Source organism: Macaca fascicularis, chromosome 16 (genome assembly GCF_037993035.2).
Source record: "Macaca fascicularis isolate 582-1 chromosome 16, T2T-MFA8v1.1".
Classification (NCBI taxonomy): Eukaryota; Metazoa; Chordata; class Mammalia; order Primates; family Cercopithecidae; genus Macaca; species Macaca fascicularis.
The window spans coordinates 11,437,368-11,465,281 of record NC_088390.1 but is presented as its reverse complement, the minus strand read 5'-3'; the positions used below and the strand labels follow the sequence as shown (position 1 = coordinate 11,465,281).

Genomic DNA, 27,914 nt, shown 5'->3' with positions numbered 1-27,914 from the left:
ACTTCTAGGCCACCATGAAATCCTGGCCACTGTGGATTGACAGGCTGTTTTCTCCTGGCCACAGGCCCCAGCTGGCATAGAGAAGCCATTCATTCCTACCACCTTCCTGGGGCTTGACTTAGCCCCATAGCTTAGCTTTCAGGGTCTGGGAGACTCTTGGCAGCGAGCAGTAGAGAATGAGGGAAGCAAATGCCAAGGGCTGGCACCCAGGAAGGGGAGATTCCCAACTTGGATGACCAGTCAGTGCCAAGACCAATGCCAGGAAGAGAGACTGTACTAGCCCAAGGGTCATGGCAAGAGAAACCTCAGATCTAGCACCAGGGACGGATTAGAAAACAAGAAGAGCAGCAGCCCAGAGCTGCTAGACCTCTGGCAGAGCAAGCCAGCCTCTGGGAAAACAGAACTCCGTCCTCTCTGCTCTCCCAAAGAGACGGTAAAGAAAGCACCAAGATTAGGGTTGTAACAGACTTCCCGTGAGCCTCCCCTTCTGCCTAACAGAAAGGAAGACAAGCTGATGAACGCTGAGGAATACGGGACACATTTATGATCCCCAGTGTCCAAAAGTCTCTCTTGCTCCCAACCGGGGGCCATGGGAGATCCAACTATACCTGAGTTATTCCCCTTTTTAGGAAAGCATCCATGTACCCTACAGGTAAGAGCTGAAACTTCCTCAAGCAAGCAGCCTTACAGTTTATCTGGCACTCCTCCTTTGCCCGGTACTATCTCTCCTCTCCTTACACCAGCCCAGAAGACTGTCCCAGTGAATTGGCCTGCCACCTGCATGGGCCAATGGTAGCAGGCCCACAAACAAGCATTAAACAGGGATATGAATGGTCCAGGACTCAACATATGCCTGGTGGATGGGAATTTTTCTCTGTGACACCATTTGCCAAGGTAGTGTGAGTTGGGTGACAGCTTAGATGCCCCATGGAGATACCAGTCCATGTGCCACTTCAACCCAAGCACTCTCTTAGAATGAGATGAGCTAAAGAAGAATGATGCCCATTCCCTGGGTCAGCCTGTAGACTGACTTCCTTGGGGCCAGGCCTGTGGCTTCAAGTGAGTGCCCTGAGGGCAAACGTGGTGGTGCTACCTTAGAGGTGGACTCTGTGGGTGGCTCAGGAACTTGTTCCATGCTTGAGTGCTTAGTGCTCTACTGCTCCTCATATCAACCTGACTGGCTTAATTGCTGTGAATCCAGCTGGAGACGGAGTCCTGGGCCATACCAAGGAGTCACAGCATCCTTTCAGCTTTCTGGAGGGCGGTGGGTATTCTTGTTAACAGAACCCATATGGGAAATGGAGTTTTGCAGAATCATTACCCTTAGGCAAAATGACTGAAATTGCAAACAGAACTACCCAACTGAGAACTCTCAAAGGTTTTTTTTTTTACCTTTAAAAAAAATTTATATATATATATAATTTATATATAAATTTATATATATATAAATAGATTTATATATATACACACACATACATATATATACACACACACACACACATATATATATATACACACGTTGGTTTGAACAGTAGTTCTGTTGAGGATAAAACTCACCATTCCTACAGGCCCATCTTTACTTCTGATGCAATCATTTTTTACCAAGTAGCTGTGGTGTGAGGTTGACTCGATTCTAACAACATATGGAATCATACTGACACTCCATATTTTCCTAAGGGTAAGACTTAGGGACAGCCTGTGGGTGCTATCCAGGGTCACGGGAAACACTATTGAATAGAGCTGAGCACACCAAGTCAATGACAGGTTCTCCGTATCCAGCCATTAATCAGGACTGAACGGACATGAAGTAAACAGGGGTGCTGTCCTACAGGTGCAGATCCGAATGACCAATAGTCAGCTGAGATCTTTGGTGCCCTCAGCCCAGAACCCGAGAGTTCCGCTCTGCTCTGCTCCCACTCCTCCCCGTCCACGCCTCACCTACAGAGCCACACAAGAAAGACGGCTCCCAGGTGGTACTGGCTTCACAGAGGCCATTCCCAGGCAAGCCTGTACTTCCCTCTCAGGGTTGAAAAAGCTCACTGTTGCCATGGAGACTGGACGCCTTCTGAGCGCTGTGCTTTATCTAGAGTCCAGCGTTCAAACACCTTGGTATACTCAAACCCACTCACTCCCCTGGCTCTCCGGATCGTGAAAATATCAAGGCAGGGTTCTATTAGTCAAATGCCTCAAACGTCTCCTTGCCACAATCCACTGTTGGTCTGGGGTTCTTGCCCAAATCCTGGTGTGGGGGTGGCAGCCTGTGATTTTACGGAGGCCCACACATATACATGCATCCTTTCTCCCTAGGAGAAAAGACCTAATTTCAAATCCTGTATCGTGTGAGACCACAGGCAGCACCCAGACAAATGGGCTGGTGCGAGTGGTGAGCATGGCCCCTGGATTAGATCAGCCATGGGGCTGCAGAAAGGGCTGAGGAGATAAAGCGAGCTCAGCCCCAGAAGGTAGTGCTGGGTAGGATGTCCACAGTCCACGTAAAACCTGACGCAGCTGGAGGAGGTCCCTGACCTCAGCTTTGATTAACTTCTCTGCTTTGTTCAGCCTCCCACGTTAATGGTTAGTCCCTGGCCATCGTTATTTCCCAAAGTCACACTCCTCAAAAATCTTCTACTCTCACATCCTCCACCAGTTCCAGGGACCAAGGCTCTTATCCTTGCTTCCCCTTGTCCTGCTCTCTTACCCCTGTTAGACTATTTACCCCCATCATCATTGACTAACATCTCTGCGTTTTCTGAATTTTATAAGCCAGGCCTGGCTTCATGCGCTTCTCAGAGTCAGATACAGCAAGTGCCATCAGCCTAGCCTCTAGAATTCCTCCAGCCCCACAGCTCCTCCTCCTCCTCAGATTGGTGCACTTGCACAGCCAACGAGCACCTCTGTGATTCCCCTTGTTGGTGAGACTCCTAAATTGGCCTCAGGATGGTCACTTTTCCAGCCTTGACCTCATCACCTGCTCCTATGCACTCACCCCTTTTTTAGCATTTAGTCCCTGAACTTTCCGCCTCAGACCCCATGGAGTGCCTCTCTGGGTAGCAGGATGGTCATACCCAACCCAGTCCCCAAGAGCATTATCTGGATGGGATGACAGGATCTGTTCAGGGTTGTTCGGTGGGGTCTGGAAAGGTGCTTTCAGGCCAACAGCTTCTTGCATTCTGGCCTTGTCTCTATCTCCCAGGTGACCTCAGAGCAGTTCCAATATTTCCTAGGGCCTTGGAGCTGTGCCAGTTCGAGCTCTGGGCAGAAGGACCCGTATGCTACGTCTCCAGGTTCTGCAGGTCATTGTGAAAAATGCTTTGAAGCCAGACTGGCTGGGCTTTCTCCCACACCATTAGGGTGACCAACTGTCCTCATTTGCCAGAAACTGTTTTCCTAGGACGCAGGATTTTCAGTGCTAAAACTGGACAATCCTGGGCAACCGGGGATGGTCGGTCACCTTAATCCCTCACTTACAGCTGATGGTTTGCTTTCCATTTCACTGAGAAATGATCACATACACCCACTTGCCTGCACCTCCATTCCCTGCCTTAATTGCTCCAAAGCTCCTAACTCCATTGGACCTACTTCATATATTTACTTGCGTCTTGATTTATTTCTGTCTTCTCTGACTGACATGTAAGTTTGTCTGCTGTATCCTCACTGCCCAGGACAGTGTCTAGCATTCAGCCAGTGCTCAGGAAATGTGATTTAGTGGAGGAATTAATGGAAAAATGGGCAATTGCTCCTACAACAGAGCGATCACTGTAGCTCCTTCCTTTTACCAAAGGCTTCAAAAATGTCTCTCTTTCTCTCTCCCTTGGTCTTTCTTCCTCTCTCTCTCTCTAACTCCCACTGTCCTCTATCTGGCTCCCAGCATGGCAGAAAGGACCTGGTGAATGGTGAGAAATACCAGAGGAGGAGGGCAGGTAGTAACTCGCATCGTCACCTCCATGGGGACCTACATGTCACATTTACTCTGCAGCTGCAGTGAGCACATCTGCCACTGCCACTACCACCACTGTAAGGACCCCTTACTCAGACCTGGTGTAGCCAGGGATATCCCAGTGGAAACCACTGGAATTGACAATATTGACATATGGGGGTTCCGGAAAGAATTCCCTGGCTTTTTCAACCAGGCTCAAACATCAGCCAGCCTGACTGAGTTTTTAACCAAATTGCCAAAGTCAAAGAGGGTTTCCATAGGTGTATTCATTTAGACAGATTCTGAAAATCGATCTGAGGGGACTGAGCTTCCTGTCCGGAAGAGCAGTCCCCGCCAATCTAGTGTTCATGCTGTAACTCCTGGCTCAATCTTTTTTACGACTTCCTGTCTTGCAAAATGTGTGCCTCTAATAAGAAGAGTCATCTTCTATTGAGCATTACGTGTGGTTCCCATGGAAGCACAGCCCATCCACCACCTCAGCTGCCCCCCAGCTTGGAGCGGCAGGAGAGCACAGTGAGCAGCAGCAGATCTTCAGAATCAGGCCTGGATTTGGAACAAAACACGACTGACTGCTTGATGTTGACTTAGGCAAGCTGCTCAACTGCTCTGAGTTTCACTTTTTGCCTATGAAGTGAAGGTAACGAGCTCTCCCACAGGGTGGTTGTAAAGATGAAGATACAGGCACACAGTATGTATGTATGTACGTATGTATGTATATATGTAAAGACCTGGTACATAGTAAATGCTCAACAAATAGAAGTGTTCATCACTGAGCTTTCATGGTGGCAGCCTGGAGGACTCTTTGCCTTGCTAAAGACTGTTCTCGGTTCCAGTGTTGGGGGCTGGTTGATCTTGTCTAATGAACGAAGAAAAGATTTCAGGGGAATTTGGCCTACATTCACGGTCGCTCAGATCAGCATCTTAGCCCTAGATTCTATTTATCATAAGCAATGAATGAACAGGAGGTCAAAGAAAGGAACCAAGGAAAGGGAGACATGCAGAAGTAGGTACTTAGAAGGAGACAGTCAGAGGAAAAGTAAGAATTATAAGAAAAAGAATGAGCATGCCATTCAGTTAGAAAGTCCTGAAAAAGGGTGTCAGAACTAATTCTAGTCCCTGGGGAGCCTAAGGCGGTGCTATGTAACCTGAGGGGTTGGTCAATCACTGTAGAACCTTCTAGACAAAAATGAAGGCTCTACCAACAGGTGAGAGACACAGTAGAGGCCTTTGAGGGATATGGAGCCCCACAGGCAGAATTCTATGTTTTAAAAGGTCTCACATTCTCAGTCCCACTAACAAAAGAATACCCATTTATTGCAGGCTTCCTTTGAGAATATTTAATTACCCATGCACTATGGATCTTGCTACCAAGCAGACAGATCCATACACATTCTTATCCCCAAGCCCTTGAAATGGAGGAGCCCCCACTGATGCTAGAGGTTGCTTCTGTCTCCAAGCTGCCTCTAGAGCCTATAAAAAAGGGCTGACAGGGCTGGGCGCGGTGGCTCATGCCTGTAATCCTAGCACTTTGGGAGGCTGAGACGGGCGGATCACCTGAGGTCAGGAGTTCCAGACCGGCCTGGCCAACATGGTGAAGCCCTGTCTCTACTAAAAATACAAATATTAGCCAGGCATGGTGGCGCATGCCTGTAGTCCCAGCTACTTGGGAGGCTGAGGCAGGAGAATTGCTTGGACCCGGGAGACGAAGGTTGCAGTGAGTCAAAATTGTGCCACTGCACTGCACGCCAGCCTAGGTGACAGAGTGAGACTCCGTCTCAAAAAAAAAAAAAAAAAAAAAAAGCTGACAGAACTGATGTCAACTAAGATTCCAATGAAGACTCCCACACTCACTTAGAACAAGGACCATCCATGCTTGGCTCTTGGATAATCAGAGTCTGATTAGAAATACACATTAAATTAAGTGATCCAGGTTAGTAGGGCAATGGTAAAGCAGGTATTGGCTACCCATTTAGTCCTGAGAGTCAAAATGGGGCAATGCAATGGCCAGATGCCACCAGGAAGCCTAAGGAAAATGTTGGATGAAGGGGGAGAAAGGCATAAAGGAAGAGGATCTACTGAAGTTGAAACAAAGGATAGAGAAAGAAAACAAAGAGAATTAAACACATACAAATGAAAATGACCCCACATTATATGTTTCTGAATTGTTCCCTTCCACGGGATATTTACATGGGGCCAGTTGCTTACAGCTAGCACTTGGAGTTGAACTTAGTTGCTCTGAAGGAAGAGAGGATGGTTCTCTGCCCTTTACCAGAGATCCAAGCTGTCCAGAGGACTAAAGAGTCCCTGACATTAGAAGGGAAGTTCAGACCAGGTGTAGTGACTCAGTCCCATAAACTCAGCACTTTGGGAGGGGAAGGTGGGAGGATCGCTTGAGGCCAGGAGTTTGAGACCAGCCTGGGCAACATAGTGAGACCCTGTTTCTACAAAAATTAAAAAAATTTTTAATTAGCCGGGCATGGGAGCATGCACCTGTAGTCCTACTCAAGACGCTGAAATGGAAGGATCACTAGAGCCCAGGAGTTTGAGGTTATAGCGAGCTATGATTGTGCCACTGTACTTCAGCCTGGGCAACAGAGTGAGACCCTGTCTCCCTCTCTCCCTCCCTCTCCGTCTAAAAAAGGCAATCTCCATTTCCGAAGTCTGCCTGCACCCACTACCCCCCCCCCACCACCCTCAAACCCAGATTCTTTGTTCTTGAAACTTCAGCTGTTCTCTAAATAGGGAAATACACACAAGGTACATTCCTGGAAAGAGAAGGTGTCAGAAACCTTGGTAGAGAAGGGAATGGGGAGAAAAAATACGGCACAAATAGTGAATGGGGAGAACAAACAATGCATGCACAGGAGGGGAAGGTGGTGCCACAGAACAAGTTAAGATGGGAGATAAGGAGCATCAGACACAGCATAGCCCCACAGGCATGGGCAGGGGAGAGTCTCCTGGATGTCCCGAGCAGCAGTGACTGAAAGGACAGATGGGGACTGGGAATCACCTTTATGTGGCTATGATGGAGTCCAGTTCATTTGGAAGCAGCCTTAAATCCACAAATGGATAAATGCATGATCTGGCTCCCCTACGGCTTGGATCCTCTCTCTTTCCACTCTCATCCTCTTTTATCCTGCTGTACTCAGACTGGCCTCCTTTCTACTTTCCCAATTCCCACCTTATTGGAGAGGCCTTCCCTGGCAAGAGCAGCTTCCTGCCACTGCACTCCCTGCTGCCTGCTTTAATTTTTCTCCTTGTACTTATTGTCAATAATTTATTTTGTCTGTTTCCCCCAGTGGAATGTGAGTTCTGTAAGGAACTCCGTAAACTCCGTATCTTCTAAATATTGCTTAGCACATAGCAGGCCTCATTAAATATTTGTTGAAAGAATGCATGAACCGAAAGCCATCCTATTTATTATATGTATAAAGAGTTCTGTCGGCTGAAGTGTTGGGTGTTTTGGGTTGGACCATCTATAAGGGTAAGGGGTAGGGGAAAGGGTGAGCAACCACGGCAGTGGAGAAACCTCCATAAGAGTTGCTGTGTTCTGTCTGGAAATCCGTATTTCCACCTCTGCTCCGAGGTTTGTAGGCTTGTGGCAGCTGGCCTCCACATTGGCCCCCAACAATCCTCGGCTCCTGATATTCATGCCTCAGTGTAGTTCACACCCACTCAGAATAGGATATTGCAAAAATAATGGTGTGCAACCAATAGGATTGGTCATCAAAGACGCTGTGTCTTCTGTCTCTTTCTCTGATTACCCACCCTGACGAAATCCAGGCACCATGCAGTGAAGACACTCGGCTACCCAGGGAGAGAACGTCACAGGGAGGAACTGAAGCTTCTTGCCAACATCCAACACCGTGTGAGTGAAGCGTCTTGGAGGCAGATCCTCCAGCCCTAGTCAAGCCTTCAGAGGAGGCAGCCCTGCCTGACGTGGTGATGGCAACCTCATGAGACTCCAAGCCCAAAGCACTCAGGTTCCCAACCCACAGGAACCATGTGAGATAAGAGATGTTTATTACTGTTTTAAAATGCTAAGTTTGAGAGTAAATTGTTTCACAGTGCTAGGTAATAATCACAAAGTGGATGATGTGGGGACCAGCAATCCCAGGTTTGAGTTGACTATGGCCCAGAATGTATCTTTTAGTGAGTAACTGTGAAGTGCATTTCCCACTCTGGAGATAGCTGGTCCCAGTTTGATTCTGCAACTCTCAGTAGCCACAAATGCCACCTGTATCCTCAATAAACTTTATTTAGACACAAATAGACACAACAGAAAATACATACACAGATACAGATTTTTTTTTCTCTATAGGATGAACAAACATCACATAAGGAATTTTAAAAGTAGGTGCATGGAACGTAAGAAAATATTGCACAGTTCCTTGTTTACTCACACAAGACACATATCTCAGGGGAAGACAGGGATACACCATCCCTACAACAGAATTCACATTTGATCTATAACAGCACACAGGTATTGGGACGGTAATCAAAGGAGTTAGGGATCCAGTGACTCTTGATGTGACAGAATGCTCACAACACTCGTAGGACCTTGTTTAAACAAAAGACAGAATTGAGGAGGAGTCCGTGCCCCCCGCACAGATGCTCTGCAAGCTGTCAGCTAGGTCGTAAAGCAGCTCAGCAGAAACTCTAGGTTAGCTTTCATCTTGAGGCTTGAAGGTTTGCATAACCTTCTACCTTTGTGTCCACATCCCACAGTGTTTACGGAGACACACTGAGGATGCTGAAACTCTCCACATGCACACCGGCTTAGATACCACAGTACAGAACGTTGACATCGGTTTATAAAATGCAGCTTTCAAAAGGAAAAGGAGTAATAGCCAAGAGGCGAACACACACATTGCAAATGCTGCTACATCTACCGGCAGTGTTTTCTACCACACTCCCGTGGTCCCCTCCCACAGGGAGCCGCCGGCATCTGTGTCCTGCTCCCCGCCATGGGTGGAGCGGGATGGGTGTCTCTTGGAAGTCTATCGCCCTCTAAAGTCACACCTGTGACCTCCTGGTAACTCCTGTCAGAAGCCACGCATGTCACCAGGACAAGCTGCCATGGAACCACCCCGCTTTTTCCTGTCCCAGACAAGCCTCTGGCCTCCACACCATCTTCTCATTTCAGATGGGGGTTCCCTAGGCCACCTCTGTATTTTAGTAAAAAATGGTTTCCACTGTACCCTTGGTGTGTCCTCTTCCTAATGTGACAAATCCAGATGAGATGAAGTTATGGAGATCAGGTCCTCCACTTCGGTAAGCATCCTTCCCATAATGCCCTGCAAGAAGATGGGGCAGAATTACCTGGCGCATCCACGACACCAACATGGAAGACAAGTGCAGCTGCACCTCACTCAACAGTGACGGCATGCATACCAGCAGCTAAGTCAGAAGGTGGAGGCAGTCAAGAATATATATACACATATATATAAAATATATATTATATATGAAAATTATATATATTACTGAATATATATACATATACATATATAATTATATATACATATATGTGTATATATATTAGTGTATATATACACACATATATACTCAGGGGAAGACAGGGATACACATTCCTACAACAGAATTCACATCTGATCTATAACATATAATATAATATATATATAAGTATATATATACATATATGTATATAAAACTGTGCAACAAAGAACAAAGTCCTGGGAACATTACATTACACTGAACGTATAGGAGAGCAAAGGAGATACATGACTTGATTTTGGCATTTCTGGCTGAGCGCAAGGTGCACCAGAACCTTAGTCTATTTGTCCCAACGCTCTTTCCTTTATCTCACCTTCCCTCTGTCTCTTTCATCCATTATTCATTTGTTTTTTTCTTCCTAATGTTTATGAATCACACCACAACCTGTGGGACTACAGCTTGTGACTTCAGAGAAATCCAACAGCAGCTGAGGCTGACAAATAGAATGGTGGTTACAAAATACTGAGAAAATATATATGTGCTTCGCTTCCTTGACTTTCTGCAGCAGACATTATCCCCTGCCCACCTAATGCAGATATCTATATCTACCTGTGGGTTTGAGGGGAGGCAAAGACGGAGGGCAGGTTAGGATTGTGGATAGAAATTCAAAGAGACGTAAGTTAATGTTCTACTTCTGACATTCAAAATAGGATTTTGCAGTATGCTTGAAATACAGGCATTGTAAAGAAAGAAAGGCCTCCCTGAATGCCCTCCTAAAGTATGTACATGTGAAAATGGAGAAAAACCATTTCTTTCATGTTACCACAAAAGTGTATTAAAAATCGTATATATAGCTATAACAATGCACAGAACTACTTCAGATATAATGTGAAGTTTAAAAATGGACAGAAATGGTTCACTAAATAGAATCACAGTGCTGTAAAAATTCAAACCAGTGCATGCATGCGCACGCGCGCACACACACACACACACATACACACACACACAGATAGAAAAAAAGCACACCAACATATTAAAGACAAATGTCTTTGGATAGTAGGAACATGAGTGCTATTTCTTCTGTCTTTTCAGCTTTTCTATATTTTCCAAGTGTTTTTTTCTATATGAATATGTAATTTGTCTCATATAAATAGGTAAAATAAATGCCTAATGGAAAAAATTATAAAAATACAAAGACAATGCAAATCTCGATTTTCCTAACAAGCCACTCTCTGGATCAGTAGATTGCAAACCTGGATGTGTGCTGGAATCGGGTAGGGGGACGAGGAGAAGGAGAGCATTAAGACAAATAGCTAATGCACATGGGGCTTAAAACCCAGACAATGGGTTGACAGGTGCAGCCAACCACCATGGCACATGTATACCTATGTAACAAACCTGCATGTTCTACACATGTATCCTGAAACTTAAAGTATATATATATATATATTTTTAATGCAGACCCTCAGACTCAACTCCAGAGATTCTGATTCAGTTGGCTGGGGTCCAGGCTTAGGCAGGTATATTTTTAAAACACTCTCTAGTGATTCTAATGTGCCACCAGAAAGGAGAACCACTGCCTTAGTGTAAATGGAGGAGCAACCTAAGCTCAGTTTATTCAGGTGGCTTCAATGAATACCTCTTAGGCACTCAGCTCTACCCACTATTTATATTCAGGGCTTCAGCTCTCTTCCTCCGAAGAGTGGAGTCTAGCTCCACTTCCCTCCCTCTCACCCGAGATCTCAAACCTGAGCATGCATCCGCATAGCCAGGAGAGCTTCAAACAGGTGCCGGGTCCCACTCCCAGAGTTTCTGATTCAGAAGACCCAGGATAGGGCTCAAGAGTCTGCCCCTCTATCAAAGTCCCCTGGCGATGCGAATGCCACTGTTTTGGGAACCACATTCTGAGAAGTGGTGTCTTCACGCATCAGGAACAGGAGAATTTTGCCACTGTTTCCCTCACACTCTCCCTTCTGGAATAAATTACCTCCTTCTTCAGGGCACACAGCTTTCCAGGAGGAGCATTCTTGCTGTAAAATACTGTGGCCACAACCCTTACTTTTATAGAATAGAATTATTAGGCTGGGCGCGGTGGTTCATGCCTATAACCCCAGCACTTTGGGAGGCCGAGGCGGGCGGATTACGGGGTCAGGAGTTCGAGACCAGCCTGACCAACATGGTGAAACCCGTTCTCTACAAAAATACAAAAAAATACAAAAAATTCCAAAATAAAATACAAAAATTAGCCAGGTGTGGTGGCGTGCATCTGTAATCCCAGCTACTTAGGAGGCTGAAGGCAGGAGAACCGCTTGAAACCAGGAGGCGGAGGTTGCAGTGAGCCGTGATGGCGCCACTGTACTCCAGCCTGGGCAACAGAGTGAGGCTTCGACTCAGAAAAAAGAAAAAAAAGAACAGAATTATTAGAACTGAACTAAGGCTTCTGCCCATCTCCTAGGCCATGTGACAGCTCCAGAAACTGAACTCCACTATCTGGAGAAATACGTCTTCATCAGGCGGAGAAGAAGGGGGAGGTCAAAGGTGTGTGCAAGGGTTTGTTACCAGCCCTGGGGAGAGTTGGGACCCTTTTGTAACTCTGTCACTTCCTCCCCACCCTACCCACTAACAGAAGAGTAAGAAAAAGAAGAAACGACTCAGAACCCTCATAAATTTGGCCCGCATTAATTCAGAACCTGTGATAAATCCTGTAGAATTTGGACTGATTTTTGTGCTTCTTATAAATAACATCTTTGATAAGCAAATCGATACTGAGGAAGATGGAACATAAAACTACGCCTGTGTCACTTACAAATCACTCTTATCTGTCAGCTGGAATAAGGTCCCTCAGGGCTATGCCTTGCTCTGGGGCTCAAGGGGTGATGCTCATTAGAAAGGAACTGAAGTTTCTGGATCACCAACTATGCACCAGGCAGAGAAACAGAGCCTCTGCAAACATGGCTTTTTTTCTTTTGACATAATAATAGCTAACATTGTACACAGCATTTTGTAGTTTACAAAGATCTTTCACCTACACGCGTTACTTAAAATTGTAGTCAATGCTGTGCGGTAAGTTGTTTATTATTATTATTCTCCTGTTTTCTTGATGGAAAAATAGAGGCCCTTGCATCCAAGTCTTCTGACTCCAAATCTCATGCTCAATCCAGTGTGCACACCTAGCTTCATTTACTCCTCTCAAGAACCTCGTGAAAAATGGTCACTTTCCCAAGTTCATGGAGCTAAGTGGTTCGTAGATTCTGGTTCCCAACCAGGTCTAGCTGCCTTCAAAGTCCACCATCTTTCTACACTCTCATACTGACCACCTCACCACTGTGGCCTGAACAAATCACCTGTGACCCTTCTCTAGGACAGTGATCAAGGCACAGTAGAAATGTTAGGTCTGGAGAATTCCACTCGGTGACAGGTTCATAGAAGCTGAAGCTCAGAAGTACTGAGGTTTCGAGTCGGGGGAAAAAAAAAAGATGCTGGGGCATAATGAGGCAGCACCAAGAACATCTGAAAGGAAGAAAGAATTCTTTGGTCAAATCCATTTGGAAAATGTTGAGTTTAATGAAAAGCTACATAAAAACCAAGTCTAGGGACTTCTCACAAGGCAGTGATCACTGAACTGTCTACGGAGCCTTTATGTGTTTCAAAGCCATCCTTTGGGACACTTTTTGGGAAAGCTGCTCATGAGGCTGAGGTAGAAAAAGCACAATGACAGCTTCAGCTTTCGTTTGAGCTGTGGTTCTCAAAGTTACGTGTGCACCACACTCTCCTGGATGGCATAGATCGCTGGGTCCCGGCTCCAGAATCCCAGATTTAGTAGGTCAGAGAAGAGGCCTGACAATTTCCATTCCTAACAAGTTCCCAGATGATGCTGATAATGCTCTTAGGTCCAAGGACAACCCTTCATGAACCACTATGTTTGGACCAGTGACAGGTCAGTCTTCCGCCGGACCCAGGGTCAAGGTCTAGAACGATTTGCATTCTCTGAAGCCTCCAAAGTTTAGTATGAACAAAGGCAGCATGAAGGGAAGAAGGGCTGGTTAAAAGTGAAGCCCCGGGCCGGCTGCGGTGGCTCACACCCGTAATCCCAGCACTTTGGGAAGTCGAGGCAGGTGGATCATGAGGTCAGTAGATTGAGAGCATCCTGGCTAACATGGTGAAACCCCATCTTTACTAAAAACGCAAAAACTGAGCCAAGTGTGGTGGTATGCGCCTGTAGTCCCAGCTACTCGACAGAGTAAGACTTCATCTCAAGAAAAAAAAAAGAAATAAAAAAGTGAAACCCCAGGCAGGCAAACAGAAGAGAGGGGAGTCAGTGCCTCTTCTTTTCCTTGGTGATGCATGAAGTCAATGGGTTGATGATAGGAACTCATGATTATACGAGTAGGTATCATAGGATTTGTTAGCTGTAACACAAAGAACCTCCCCTTCCGTGTTCGGCCATCTCTGCCCATCTGCCGCTTATCAGGGTAAGAGGACAAAAGAGGGCAAACTGTGACCAAACTGCAATTCAAGAGAAACCACCATGTATATCCAGCAGAGCTCCGAACAGAAGTAAGCCAAAGTTCCGTGAAGCATGAGCACTTCCATTCACAGGACGGGGAGACACACAGTCCACAGCCAGCGACAAAGGTGGTTTCAGGTTTCAGAGGATGCCTTCCACCACGTGCTGAACCGAATGGTGCCAATCGGCATGCTGGTGATGTCTATACCTCTAGTTCTGCCACGGCCCCCTCACCTTCACCACTGACAACCCTCCCTAAAGCAACAAAGATTTCATTTTAGCTCAGTCACTGCCCAGGCTGCCTCGACCTCCCATCAGAACTCCATGCCTTTCCCAAATCTCAGCAGACTTCAGAAGTCCTAGAGACAGCACCAAAGGACAACTGTCCCCAGGCAGGATGCAGATTCAAGCTAAAGAGAGGACCGTGGCTGGGCTCCTGGTGTGTGTGATGCAGCTGACTCTGATAAGAAAGCACGCGGAGGGCAAGTGTCTCTGTGAAAGAGATTTGCTGCAAGGAAAGGAGGGAAAAAATGAGATAATATCCAAACGGCGATCTCTGTAAGACTTAACAGAATTTTGCATCTGTGAGATTAGACCAACAGCCATGAGGGGGAAACAAACTGATCAGGACAGTTTGCCTGGGGTTGCAGATCTGGACTAGAGAACGGATACAGAAGGAAACTGATAAAGCAGAATCCAATGAGAGAAAGGCACTGGGTACTCAGAGGGGAAAGACAAAGAGATAGAAACTGTGGGAGAAAAGACAGGGCACAGAGGACAACTTTAGGAGTCATATCTACTTAAAATAACACTCCCAGAGGAGAGACAGAAGGGAGAGTTCAGAAGCAATAATTAAAAGTTAATAGTTTTTCTTTTTTTCTGAACAGATGGAAGACTTTGGTCTTTACATCAAAAGAAAGAATCAAGTACCAGACTACGCATTAAAAGGGACCGATATCTAGATACACCCTGGTGAAATGCCATTTTAAAAAATAAAGGAGAAAACTCAAGCCAGCATCATACGACACAAAACCTACAGAAAGTGCAGCAATATTTTTAAGAATTTTGAGCCTTTCATTTTTGTAGAGGCGGAACAGTGTACTGGTGGAGGGACACCCTATCTGGAAATGATTGACAAGATTCAAACCTCTGTGTGTCTGTGTCCTCAAAAGCAAAAGGAAAACAATGATGATGCCCATTTCATAGGGTCTTTGAGAAGGTTAAATGAGTTAATATATACAATTCATATTATATATGTTACATATAATATGAATGATATATGTTATATATTACATGAATACACAAAGCATTTAGAACAGTACTATTAGTATTAAGTACTACTATTACTGCTTTTAAGTACTAGCATTAAGTATTTAGTATTAAGTGCTAGTACTATTTAAGTACTAGTGGTATTATTTAAGATAAGAGCTTACTATTATTTTTGAATGAAGATGTTTTGATTCCATTCCTCTAACTAAAAATTCACTGAAAATAGGCCAGGCGCGGTGGCTCACACCTGTAGTCCCAGCACTTTGGGAGGCCGTGGCAGGTGGATCACGAGGTCAGGAGATCGAGGCCATCCTGGCTAACATGGTGAAACCCTGTCTCTACTAAAAATACAAAAAATTAGCCAGGCGTGGTGGCGGGTTCCTGTAGTCCCAGCCACTGGGGAGGCTGAGGCAGGAGAATGGTGTGAACCCGGGAGGTGGAGCTTGCAGTGAGCCGAGATTGCGCCACTGCACTCCAGCCTGGGCGACAGAGCAAGACTCCGTTTCCAAAAAAAAAAAAAAAAAAAAAAAAAAAAATTCACTGAAAATAATGAAAAGAAGGGAGAACAGAAAAACTTTCTTCAGAAAAAAGTCCAGACTTTTCACTAAATAGGGGAAAAATATACAAACATAAACATACATGCAAATATACACAAAAACACACACACAAATCAAGGACTACGAACTTAAATACAAAAAAAATCAAACATTAAAAATTGTCAGATAAGAATCAGAGGGAATATGTTAATGATCTCAGAGGAAGAATTTTTAAACAAGACTCAAAGTCAAAAACTAGAGAGAAAACAAAAAAAATTTAAACTGTGATACATCAAAAGCAATCATGAAACTACAAGTCAAAGACAAAAAATGTATATTTACATTACTTTCTAGAGCATGTAAATAACTTCACATTAATAAGAAAGTAAACAACCCAATTAAAAAAAATAGGGAAAAGAAATGCATAGGCGACTCAAAGGAGAGAAAACCCAAAGGGCAAATACACAGAAAGTAGTGTTCAATCTCACAAGTAATCAGGGAAATTCAAATTAAAACCATAATGAAATATCATTTCACACTCAATAGACTAGCAAAAATTAAAATGCCTGAGCCTACTGACATGAATAAGCAGAAACAAGAACTCATGTACCCTTCTGGTGGGGTATAAATTGGTTCAACTGCTTTGAAAAGAACTTTGGCAATGGCTAATAAAGTTCAATGTGGATATAGCAGGAAACTGGCCATTCTACCTCTAGGTATACACCCTAGATAAAACCTCACACGTGCATAAGGAGATAGGCACCAGCATGTTCACTGCAATACAGTTTGTAATAGAGACAAATTAGGGAAAAGAATCTATCTTCCCAGCCAGAGAAAAGTCATAAATAGCGGTGTACTCACACAATGTACTCCTATGCAGTACAAATGAAATGTAATGAAATTAAATGAACCAGAGCTCTAAATATCAGCATGGATGGTTCTCAGTCATAATGATGAATGCACAAAGCAAACAAAAAAAACAGGATGACATGACACAGAGAGAGTTTTAAAATATGCAACATAACACATTATATTGTTTAACGATGCGTGCATATGTAGTATTATACAGATACAAAGAAATGCATTGAAATGATAGAGATTTTAATATAACAGATAATTCTGTAGGTAAGAAGAAAAATGTAACAAAAAAAGTATAAAAAGTACTTCTCTGTTTCCTTTCTTATGCTGGGTAGCTGGAGACTAGACTGACAATTAAACAATTTTTTGTTTTATTTGTTTATAATCTAGATAAATGATGGATGGATAGATGGATAGACAGATGGACAGACTGATTGGTGGCTTTTGGTTAAGTGGCTGTTACCTGAGGGTTTTATTCATTGCCAAACTATCATTTAAGAATAAAGGCCACAGGCCGGGAGCAGTGGCTCACGCCTGTAATCCCAGCACTTTGGGAGGCCGAGGCGGGTGGATCACGAGGTCAGGAGATCAACACCATCCTGGCTAACACGGTGAAACGCCATCTCTACTAAAATTACAAAAAATTATCCGGGCGTGGTGGTGGGCACCTGTAGTCCCAGCTACTCGGGAGGCTGAGGCAGGAGAATGGCGTGAACCTGGGAGGCAGAGCTTGCAGTGAGCCAAGATCGTGCCACTGTACTCCAGCCTGGGTGACAGAGTGAGACTCCATCTCAAAAAATATATATATAATAATAATAATTATAAATAAATAAATAATAAAAATTTAAAAAAAAAGAATAAAGGCCACAAAGAGTGTCCAGTTTTAAGAACTCAGGGACCAAAATACCCACAAGTCATCACTGAGGGGAGAATACAAGAAGTCTTGATGACAAAATCCACCACGAAAGAAATAAAACTCTAGAATTTCTAAAAACATGAATGTATTTATCTGTAATCTTCAAGCAGTACACAAATCCCAAATTCATTAAGAAAAGATTGGCAAACTAGATTACACATTTTTAAGCATTTAACGAGTTATCTTTATTGACAGAAATAAAGTTAAATGATACTGGAGTGGCCCCAGAAAATCGGGTGTGCAAACAGGGTAATAAAAGTACACTGTAGTCATGAAATAAAACCGAAAGTAGCTTGAGGGGTGGGGGAGCAATTCTCCATCTTCAGAGCCTGCTTGAAATGCATTACGTGCCCACGGAACAGGCACAGAGCTGGCCTCTGACAAGCCAAGAGGGAGCTTGAATGGTACTTCTGTATAACCGTGCACGGCTGAAACTCTCTACGGAAAAATATACCACAGATAAAAGATAAAACACACACTATACCCCAGGGACATATTTTCAATACACGAGATAAAGTCATTTTCCCTTTGTTTACAAAAAACTCCATCATGTCAATAATAAAAAGACACACAGGTACAAACAAACAAATAATAACTAGAAAAAATACAGTAAAAAATACACCAAAACTTAAAAAAAGAAAAAAAAAAACCCAATAGGTAGTACCCCACTACACACAGAAAGAAAATGTTTTAAAAGGCTAATGGATATATAAAAATATGATTAACCTTAACTCCCAATTAAGAAATGCAAATCAAAACCACAATGAGATACAATCTCACACCAGTTAGAATGGGAATCATTAAAAAATCAGGAAACAATAGGTGCTGGAGAGGGTATGGAGAAACAGGAACACTTTTACACCATTGGTGGAACTGTAAACTAGTTCAACTATTGTGGAAAACAGTGTGGTGATTCCTCAAGGATCTAGAACTAGAAGTACCATATGACCCAGCCATCCCATTACTGGGTATATACCCAAAGGATTATAAATCATGCTGCTGTAAAGACACATGCACACGTATGTTTATTGCAGCACTATTCACAATAGCAAAGACTTGGAATCAAGCCAAATGTCCATCAGGGACAGACTGGATTAAGAAAATGTGGCACATATACACCATGGAATACTATGCAGCCATAAAAAAGGATGAATTTGTGTCATTTCTAAGGACATGGATGCAGCTGGAAACCATCGTTCTCAGCAAACTATCGCAAGAACAGAAAACCAAATACCGCGTGTTCTCACTCACAGGTGGGAATTGAACAATGAGATCACTTGGACACAGGAAGCGGAACATCACACACCGGGGCCTATTGTGGGGAGAGCGGAGTGGGGAGGGATAGCATTAGGAGATATACCTAATGTAAATGATGAGTTAACGGGTGCAGCACACCAACATGGCACATGTATACATATGTAACAAACCTGCACGTTGTGCACATGTACCCTAGAACTTAAAGTAATTAAAAAAAAAAAAAAAAAAAACTGCCAAGGTCGTCAGGGAAAGCCTGAGAAGCAGTCACAGCCAAGAGAGGCTTAAGGAAACTTGACAACTAAATGTAATGTTGTATTCCTGAATATCATTTTGGAACAGAAAAGGGATATTAGGTAAAAGCTAAGGAAATCTGAATAAACTACAGACTTTAGTTCATTAAAAAAAAAAAAAAAAGAAAGAAAACACAAAGCAAAATATAAGACACCTTTTTAGAAAACCAATCTGTTTGGCAAAACCAAAGAATTTGATGATACCCAGTGCCAGGAGAATAGGCACCTCATTCCCGCTGGTGGGAGTAAAAATCAGTAGTGCCAATTTGAAGGGCATGCCTCTGACCTATTTTCCTGCTGCTAGAAATTTACCTTACATACATGTCCTCAAAATTTTCCATAATATCTCGACCAGGCTAGACGGTGCAGGATTGACTGCAAATAGTTTCTGCCAGTGAGGGACTTAATAAGCTGGAATTCAACACACATGATGGAATACTACGCAGCTGCTAAAAAGAAGGAGGCAGAGCTGTATGTGCTGATGGGAGAAGGTTTCCAAGATATAGAAAGTTGAAAAAACAACAATAAAAAGCAAGACCCAGAGCAATGCTTAGGTATGACTTCCTTTATATAAATAACAATAAAAAGAATACATACAAAGAAAATATCTGTAGGTCCATTCCAGGTCCGATGATTTACACAAACAATAATTTTTTTCGGGAAATAATCATGAACACAATCTATTAAAACTTTCTTTCCTTTGAGGAGAAGGATGAGGCTGATGAGAGGGAGGCATTTGCCTTTGATTTGTATTATTTTCTTTAATGCTTGAATATTCTAAGCACGTGTTATTTTAATTTTTGTAATATTTAGAGTTTATCTGGGATTATAAAGTGAGCTCATGCACCATTTTTTTTGTTGTTTTTCTCTTCCTACTTTTTAATTTGAAAACAACAACAACAACAAAAAACCTAATAACATTATTTTATAAAAAGAAGTACAAGGACCAGGAAGCGAGAGGGGCCACTTTTCCATGTGTAAATGACAAGGCATTTATCAAACACAGATACTAATATCTAACCTCGCAGGAGGGCGGTGAGGATTAATTGAGATTCTGTGTATAAAGTGCTTCTTCTAATACTCTGCAGAAATAAGCCCTCAATAAATGGGAGCTGCTCTTTGCATGAAGACTACAGTTTTCCTCTTTCCCATGTACCTCCCTGGGGTCCTCTTACCCTGCATGTGCCTCAAGCTGACCTCAGGCCAGAAACAGTCAAGGGAAAAGGGAGCTGGAGAGAACCCGGGGTTTGCTCTCTGGCCTGAGGGCTCCTTCCAGTTCCCAAGAACACACAACCCTGATTATACAATGAGAAGGGGGCTGGGAGCCAGGAGACCTGTGTTCCTCTCTGCAGTAACTTTTTGCTGAACTAATAAAGCAGCTTCTGAGCTCACTCTTACTGAGGTAAACTGGGGCAGGCCAGGTCTAACTGGAGATTGCACTGACAATAACTAGTGCAAAAATCTCCAGAGAGCAGCAACTGGGGATGTGTTATTTCATGTGACAGTTCTCGTGCTTGCTCACACAAGCTCATGAAGACTGTGTCCTCCAGAGTCTGTGCAAAGTTAGGAAAGCTATTGGCAAATACTCTGGGTACCCCAAATACTCTGGGCACCCCAAAGATCTCCTCTCTGATTGTCTTCCCTCTGCTTACACGGCTGCTGGGGGAACAAAGCGGACCATCGCCACCTGGTGAACGCAAGGTGTCCACAGATGGGAAGGCTCAGGATAAACCATCCCAGCTTGTCAGAGCCATTCAGGGACCACCTTGCCCAACACTCTCACTGGACTAAAGAAGTATAAACCCAAAGAGGGTGAATAGTGGCATTCTCAGGTCATAAAGGAAGATAGTCTCGGAAACAGAAACCCACACTCTTGACTTCCGAGATGGTGCTTTCATCCTATCATCTGCCCTAAGAGAAAGCAGAAGGTTTCATCGGATATGGAAACATGAGGAGCACAGGCAAGATGGGGTGGGGACTAAGAACCTAGAATGCAGCTTGATAGCCATCCAGTGAGTGGGTGAATCCTCCCGAAAGCAGTTCATAGGCAAACCTCTTTCAATTCAAATAAATGTCCCCCAAATCATCGTTTTGTTGGTTTGGATTTTGTTTTTAAACTGGTGCTTTGTTTTGAAACTCAAAGAAACGAACAAAAACATAAATATGTGATCCATGGACATCTCCAGCTGAGGCCAAGAGCAAAGAAGGGGAAGGTCAAGGGCAAACTGCAGGTCAACTCACCCACTGCAATGGAGGAGCTCCACTATGGGGTCTCCTGTATATTATATAGGCTTTCAGGTAAGATATTTTTATCTTAAAAAAGTTACATGGCTTAAAAATACAGTGTTTGAAAACCATACCTCTCATGTATCCTAACTATTTACCACAGGGATGAGGGAGAGGAGTGCTTGGTGGTCGTGATCTTCAGAGGTTTTAGGGACCTGCCATCGAGATAAAGTCAGAGAATGTCACAACAGAAGCAGTCTTCAAGGTCACCTTTTCTCGCCCCTCTATTTGCTGATGAGGAAACTGGAGCCAGGGAGGGATAGCCAACAGTCCAAGGTCTTGGAAGTGTTGACTGTTAAGTGGGGACTGAAGTCAGTGTTTTTGATTTCCCGATGGGCCTAGCAGCCCACAGTCTGCTCTGTGTGGGAGAAAACAACGCAAAAGGCTGAGTTCTATTTCAGGGGATCCCAGCGCGCCATTTATTTTCTCCTCAGATATGCTGGCATTCTCTATTTGCCAAAAGAGTTAAGTCTCAGAGAGGTTAAATAATTACACAAAGTGACTAAGCTGTGATCTAGGATGGACTCTAAATTCCTTGGAAAGATGTCCAGAGCTTAACCAAATTCTTGTCTCTGACTGGTCAGCATCCCAGAGCTGTTGCATTGTCATAAGCAGGACCCTGGCCAAGATGAAGCCTGAAAAGAGCCGGGTAGAAGAGGCAAACGATGTGGCGCTCTGCAGGGTGCAACAACTCTTTCTTTGCACCCAGCGTCTTATGAGAATACAGGTTAGACTTCATGGCTCTATTAAGAAATGAAGGAATTGTCAGGTTCCTCTTGTCAACCTGCAGATGTACAGTGTGTCAGCCCATGGGGCAACTGAGACCTGCTTTCCTCTCTGTTTCTTGACTTCTCATATTCTGCAAAAACACTGAGCTTCCTATGAGTGAATCCAAATGAATGAGTTTTAACTAAATGATCCTGAGAAACTGCCACCATCTTATATAATTTTATCATGTGCCTTTGGACTGAGACATTGGTGATGAATATCTTTTAGCATCTAGAGGAAAACGTGTGAAGAAAATATTGGCATTCTCTATTTGCCAAAAGAGTTAAGTCTCAGAGAGGTTAAATAATTACACCAAGTGACTAAGCTGTGGTCTAGGATGGACTTTAAATTCCCTGTCTTTCTATGCTGGGAGTTCTTTTCATTCCACCATACTTCCAAAAAAAAAAAAACCCTAAGTCTGAAGTGACAAATGGCCCCAGGCATATCACAGTAACATATAGGCGATAAGAGCATAGACTTCCAATAAGTCTATCTGGTTCTGGGACTAGCTGTGTGGCTCTGGATGAACCATTCATGCTTTCTAAGTCATCCTCATCTGCAAAATGAGAATGGTGCCTCGCTCATGAGGAAGGGATGAAGATTAAATTAAATACAATAATTCGGTCGGGTGTGGTGGCCCACACCTGTAATCCCAGCACTTTGGGAGGCTGAGGTGGGTGGATCATGAAGTCAGGAGTTAGAGACCAGCCTGACCAACACGGTGAAACCCTGTCTCTACTAAAAATACAAAAATCAGCTGGGCGTGGTGGTGCGTGCCTGTAATCCCAGCTACTCAGGAGGCTGAGGCAGGAGAATCCTTGAACCTGGGAGGCAGAGGTTGCTGTGAGCCGAGATTGTGCCACTGCACTCCAGCCTGGGTGACAGAGCAAGACTCTGTCTCAAATAAATAAATAAATAAAATAAATAAACCAAACAAACAAAAAACAAACAAACAAACAAAATTCATATAAAGCACAGTGCCCCTTACAGTTATTTGATAAATGGTTACTATCATTACTAGGACTACGACTATTACTACTAGAAGAGAAACCTCCTCAAGTATACTGAATATTTCAAAATACTCCAGGGAGAAAGTCAAGAAAGAGTCTTTTTTTTTTTTTTTTTCTTGAGATGGAGTCTCGCTCTGTTGCCCAGGCTGGAGTGCAGTGGCTGGATCTCAGCTCACTGCAAGCTCCGCCTCCCGGGTTCACGCCATTCTCCTGCCTCAGCCTCCCGAGTAGCTGGGACTACAGGCGCCGGCCATCGTGCCCGGCTAGTTTTTTGTAGTTTTTAGTAGAGACAGGGTTTCACCGTGTTAGCCAGGATGATCTCGATCTCCTGACCTCGTGATCCGCCCGTCTCAGCCTCCCAAAGTGCTGGGATTACAGGCTTGAGCCACTGCACCCGGCCAAGGAAGAGTCTTAAGTCCAGAATTATTCAAAGCTCCAGGAAGGACTCTTCTCTACCGCCATACTTCTGGGAGAGTGACAATGCTCATGCTGGTTAATGTCATGGTTTAGGGCACTCACTGACATTCTCATGAATGTGCTTTGGAAAAAACAGACCCGCTAACTAAGATGTAGTAGGAGAAAACACTGAAACCCAGCTCATCTCACCTCAGAAAGGAAGCACTCCATCTCACACCTGCCTGCACTGGTTCCTCTGTGATTCTGTGATCCCTGTACTTGCTCCTGCCATCCTGGGAAGTTTCATGTTTGTGTGGGTTGGACCATGTCCTTGGCTCTGAGACAGAATTTTGCTTGGACACACCGAGTCTTGTACTGTATTGTCTAAATGTAGTCACAGGTATAGAGCATCTTGTGGCATTTTGTCATCTATTGCCTCTGATTCTTTGGAAAAGTGGGCCATGTGAGTGACTTGGGGTTAGATTAATTCAACTTTGGGAGGATGATGGAACTATAAGCACTCTAGGTCGGGGAGCTGCTCGGCCAGCATCTGCTCAAGGGACCATACTTCTTCCCAAGCACCTAACAGAGACCTTTCCAACCTAGAGCAAAATAAACAATTGGAGAGGGAGAAATTTTGATGGGCTAAACTATTTTTCAGACTGTAATGCCCAGTAGGAAGGTGATTTCATTTGCAGACTGTTACACCCTAAGCCTTCCTTGCCTCCTTATCCAGTTGTGTTGGCATGGTCCATCCTCAGCACCCTCAGCCTCCATCTCATTCCACTGCGCTCACTCAGCAAAACCACTGGGGGTGAGAGCCCACCAGCTACATCTAGTAGCAGTGGGACTTTAGATGTAAAGGGCTTAGAACAGCGCCTGGGGTGTGTTCAGCAATATCGTCGTGACTGCCCAGGAGCTCTGAGAATTCAGAACCACAAGTTTCAAAGATTCCTCTCTCACCTCTTGGGAATTGTGCTTTCCTTCCCTGGAATGTTGGTTCTTCCAATTCCCAAATGTCTTTTTCTAGTTTCTCCTGTTCCTGAAACCTCCAGTGTCCCCTGTTCTCTGTGCCCTTCAACTCATGACCTTGCCTCATCAGAAAGGAACTCTGTTGTTCACAGGGAATTTACAACCATCCCTTTTCTCTGTCCTCCCTGCTATGAAAGTGAGTACAATGTCCTTGTTCCTATCATGGCCTATCTCTTTTCATCTTCTCAAGCACTTAGTTCTTGAAATTCTCCCTCTCCTCCTCAGTCATCAGTTTCTCTCCCTCAATGGGCTCATTCATACCGAAACTTCTCAACTCATAACTTTACATGTTCCATTCTCTCTTCACCCCATTCCCCCAGCTCAGTCACTGTCCCATTTCTCCACTGTCTTTCTCTATGAAATGTCAAAAGAGTTGCTGATAGTAAATTTATTTGCCTCACAGTTTGTCCTCAGTTCCTTCTTGTCCATCCTGTAGGTCTGTCTATTCATCTCTCCATTCGGTTTCTCTTATCACATAAATCCTTATTATATGGATTAAAGTCCACCCTGATTCAGTATGACCTCATCTTAACTTGATTACATCTGCCAAAATCCTGATCTCAAGTAAGGTTCAGCAATTACGACTTCAACATATCTTTTATGGGGGTACAATTTAACCCATGACAATGGCCAAAAGAAAACTTCATTCCTGTAACCCTCCACATACACCATTTCTCCTCTAGTCTTTCTTGTCATTGCTTCCCCAGTTCTAGAGCCTTTACTCCTCTCTTCATCTTATCCTCCCTATCATCAGCAAGGCCCATCAGGACGATTTGCAAGCTTCATTTCACATCCACCCACTCTTCTCCATCTGTCCTGCCACCTCCCAGGAATGCTGCCACCATCCCTCATCTGGCCTGCTGCAGCAGGAGGACCAAGCTTCCTGCTTCCACTCCTTACCCACTTCCGTCGACACTCTAGATTCTCTGCATAACACACAGAAAAGTCTTCTCCTAAAAATAGACATCTGCTCATTCTATGCCTCTCCTTAAAATCTTCCAAGGCTTCATATTACACTTAACATACAAATGTAGGCTGGGCACAGTGGCTCATGCCTATAATTCCAGCACTTTCTGAGGACAAGGCAGGCGGCTCACTTGAACTCAGGAGCTTGAAACCAGCCTGGGCAACAAGGCGAAGCCCCATCTCTACAAAAAATACAAAAAATTAGCTGGGCATGGTGGTGTGTGTCTGTAGTCCCAGCTACTCGGGAGGCTTAGGTGGGAGGATCACTTGAGCCTGGGAGGTGGAGGTTGCAATGAGCCAAGATCCTGCCACTGCACTCTACCCTGGGTGACAGAATGAGATCTCATCTCAAAAATATACACATATACAAATGTAAAATAATCTACAGGACATTACACACCATGGCCCTGCCAGCTTCCCTCCCTCACACCACTTTTCCTTTGGCTCCCTACAGCCATAGCAAATTCCTTCTGTTTTTCTAGCATTCCCAGCTTATGTCTGTCTTACATCCTTTGCACTTACAGTTCCCTCTTTCTGGAACTCTCTGTCCTCAGATGTTTGCAAACCTAGATTCTTCTTAATCGTTTAGATTTTTATTGCAAGGCTTGCCTCCTGAGAGAGAGCTTCTCTAATCACCCCATCTACTGTAGGCTCCCCAACATTCTCTATCACATTATTGTATTTTCATCAAGGGCATGTATCATCCTACAAAACTATTTTGTTCACCTACTTGGTTATTGTTTATTGTCCATCTCCCTTCTCATACCTTCCACAAGAGGGATACCCTGTACCTACAGCAGTGCTGGGCACATAGGATATACCTATTGATAGTTGCCAATGGATTAATGGACTAAATGAACTTCTTCTCTTGATATTATTAAATTCCTGTCAACTGCCTAAGAAAACTTTATAACATAAAAATACAACTTTAAAACTAATTTGGCTGCGCGCAGTGGTTCACGCCTGTAATCCTAGCATTTTGGGAGACCGAGGCAAGTGAGTCACTTGAGGTCAGGAGTTTGAGACCAGCCTGAACAACATGGTAAAACCCCATCTCTACTAAAAATAAAAAAATTAGCTGGACGTGGTGGTGGGTGCCTGTGATCTCAGTTACTTGGGAAGCTGAAGCAAGAGAATCACATGAACCTGGGAGGCAGAGGTTGCAGTGAGCCAAGATTGTGCCACTGCACTCCAGCCTAGGCAACAGAGTGAGACTCTGTCTCAAGTAATAATAATAATAATAATTTCAACCAATAATGTGCTTATATGTAGTACAACCTTAACAGAATAAGGAATTTCTTTACCTGAATAATATCAATTGCAGTAATAATAATGATAATAACAGTAGCTATAATAGTTACTATTTAATACTAAGAGAATTTATGAGCCAGAGCCTGTGCTTTGTAATCACTACCTCATTTAATCTTCAGAAAACTTCTTGAGGTGTGCAAGAATATCCTTTATATTACAGGTGAAGAAACTTGAGTCTCAGAGTGTTTAGGATTCTTGTTCCCTTTCACTTATCTCATGAATAGAAAACCTAAGACTCACATACAGACTTTTCACGGCTTTAAGAAAGTCCACACTTTTAACCGTAATGTAATACCACCTTACACTCACCAGTATGGCTAAAATTGAAAAGACTGGCAATACCAAATGTTGGTGAGGATGTGGAGCAACTGGAACTCTCACACACTGCTGGTGGGAATGCACAATGATAAACCACTTTGAAAAGCTTGTCTGTAGTTTGTTCTGAAGATGAAATATTTCAGTTCTATATTCCAGCAATTCCAAACCTAAAAATTTACCCAGGAGAAATGAATATATGTCTGCCAACAGACATGTGCAAGAATATTTATTGCAGTTTTATTTAAAATAGTAAAAGAATTGAAAATAGCCAGAATGCCCATCAAATGGTGACTGAATAAATATACTGTGGCATATTTACAACATACCACATAAATACTTATGTGAAAAATTATGTGAAATACTTCAAAAAGTGTGAACTGGTGACAGATGTAACAATATGGATGACTGTCACCAATACACTGTTAAGTGAAAGCCAAACACACACACAAAAAAACGCATGTCATATGGTTTCATTTGTAGGAAGGCCAAGACCAAGTTCTTTTGAAAGAAGCTCAAAAAACAAGCAAACAAAAATTAGGCCAAGCTATTTGATACTGAAAAGTCAGAATAGTAGTTTCCTCTGGGGGTTAAATTTAGACTGGGGAGGAACATGAAGGAAACTTATGTGGTGATGGAAATGTTCTGTATTTTTTTCTAGGTGCTGGATAAGGGGGAGATGGATAGTTGAATACATAGGAAAAATCCATTAAATTATATACATACGATTAATACACTTTATATATTTTAGTATTTAGGTTTACCTGTTGCAGGGCAGGTGAGTCACCAAACTGGGGCTTAGCCTG

The 27,914-nt window shown here is 43.7% G+C and overlaps 1 protein-coding gene across 4 annotated transcripts in view; it reads right to left on the bottom strand.

The window, feature by feature from the left end:
- Positions 1-27,914, bottom strand: part of SHISA6 (shisa family member 6) — a 327,855-nt gene that overhangs the window by 172,831 nt on the left and 127,110 nt on the right. For 2 of the 4 annotated variants that reach the window (XM_045376285.3, XM_045376287.3), the window contains exon 3: positions 9,139-9,234. The exons of the other annotated variants lie outside the window; for them this stretch is intronic. In XM_045376285.3, the coding sequence (XP_045232220.1) occupies positions 9,139-9,234 (96 nt within the window). The remainder of the gene's footprint in view (positions 1-9,138; positions 9,235-27,914) is intronic. 4 annotated transcript variants of the gene reach the window in all.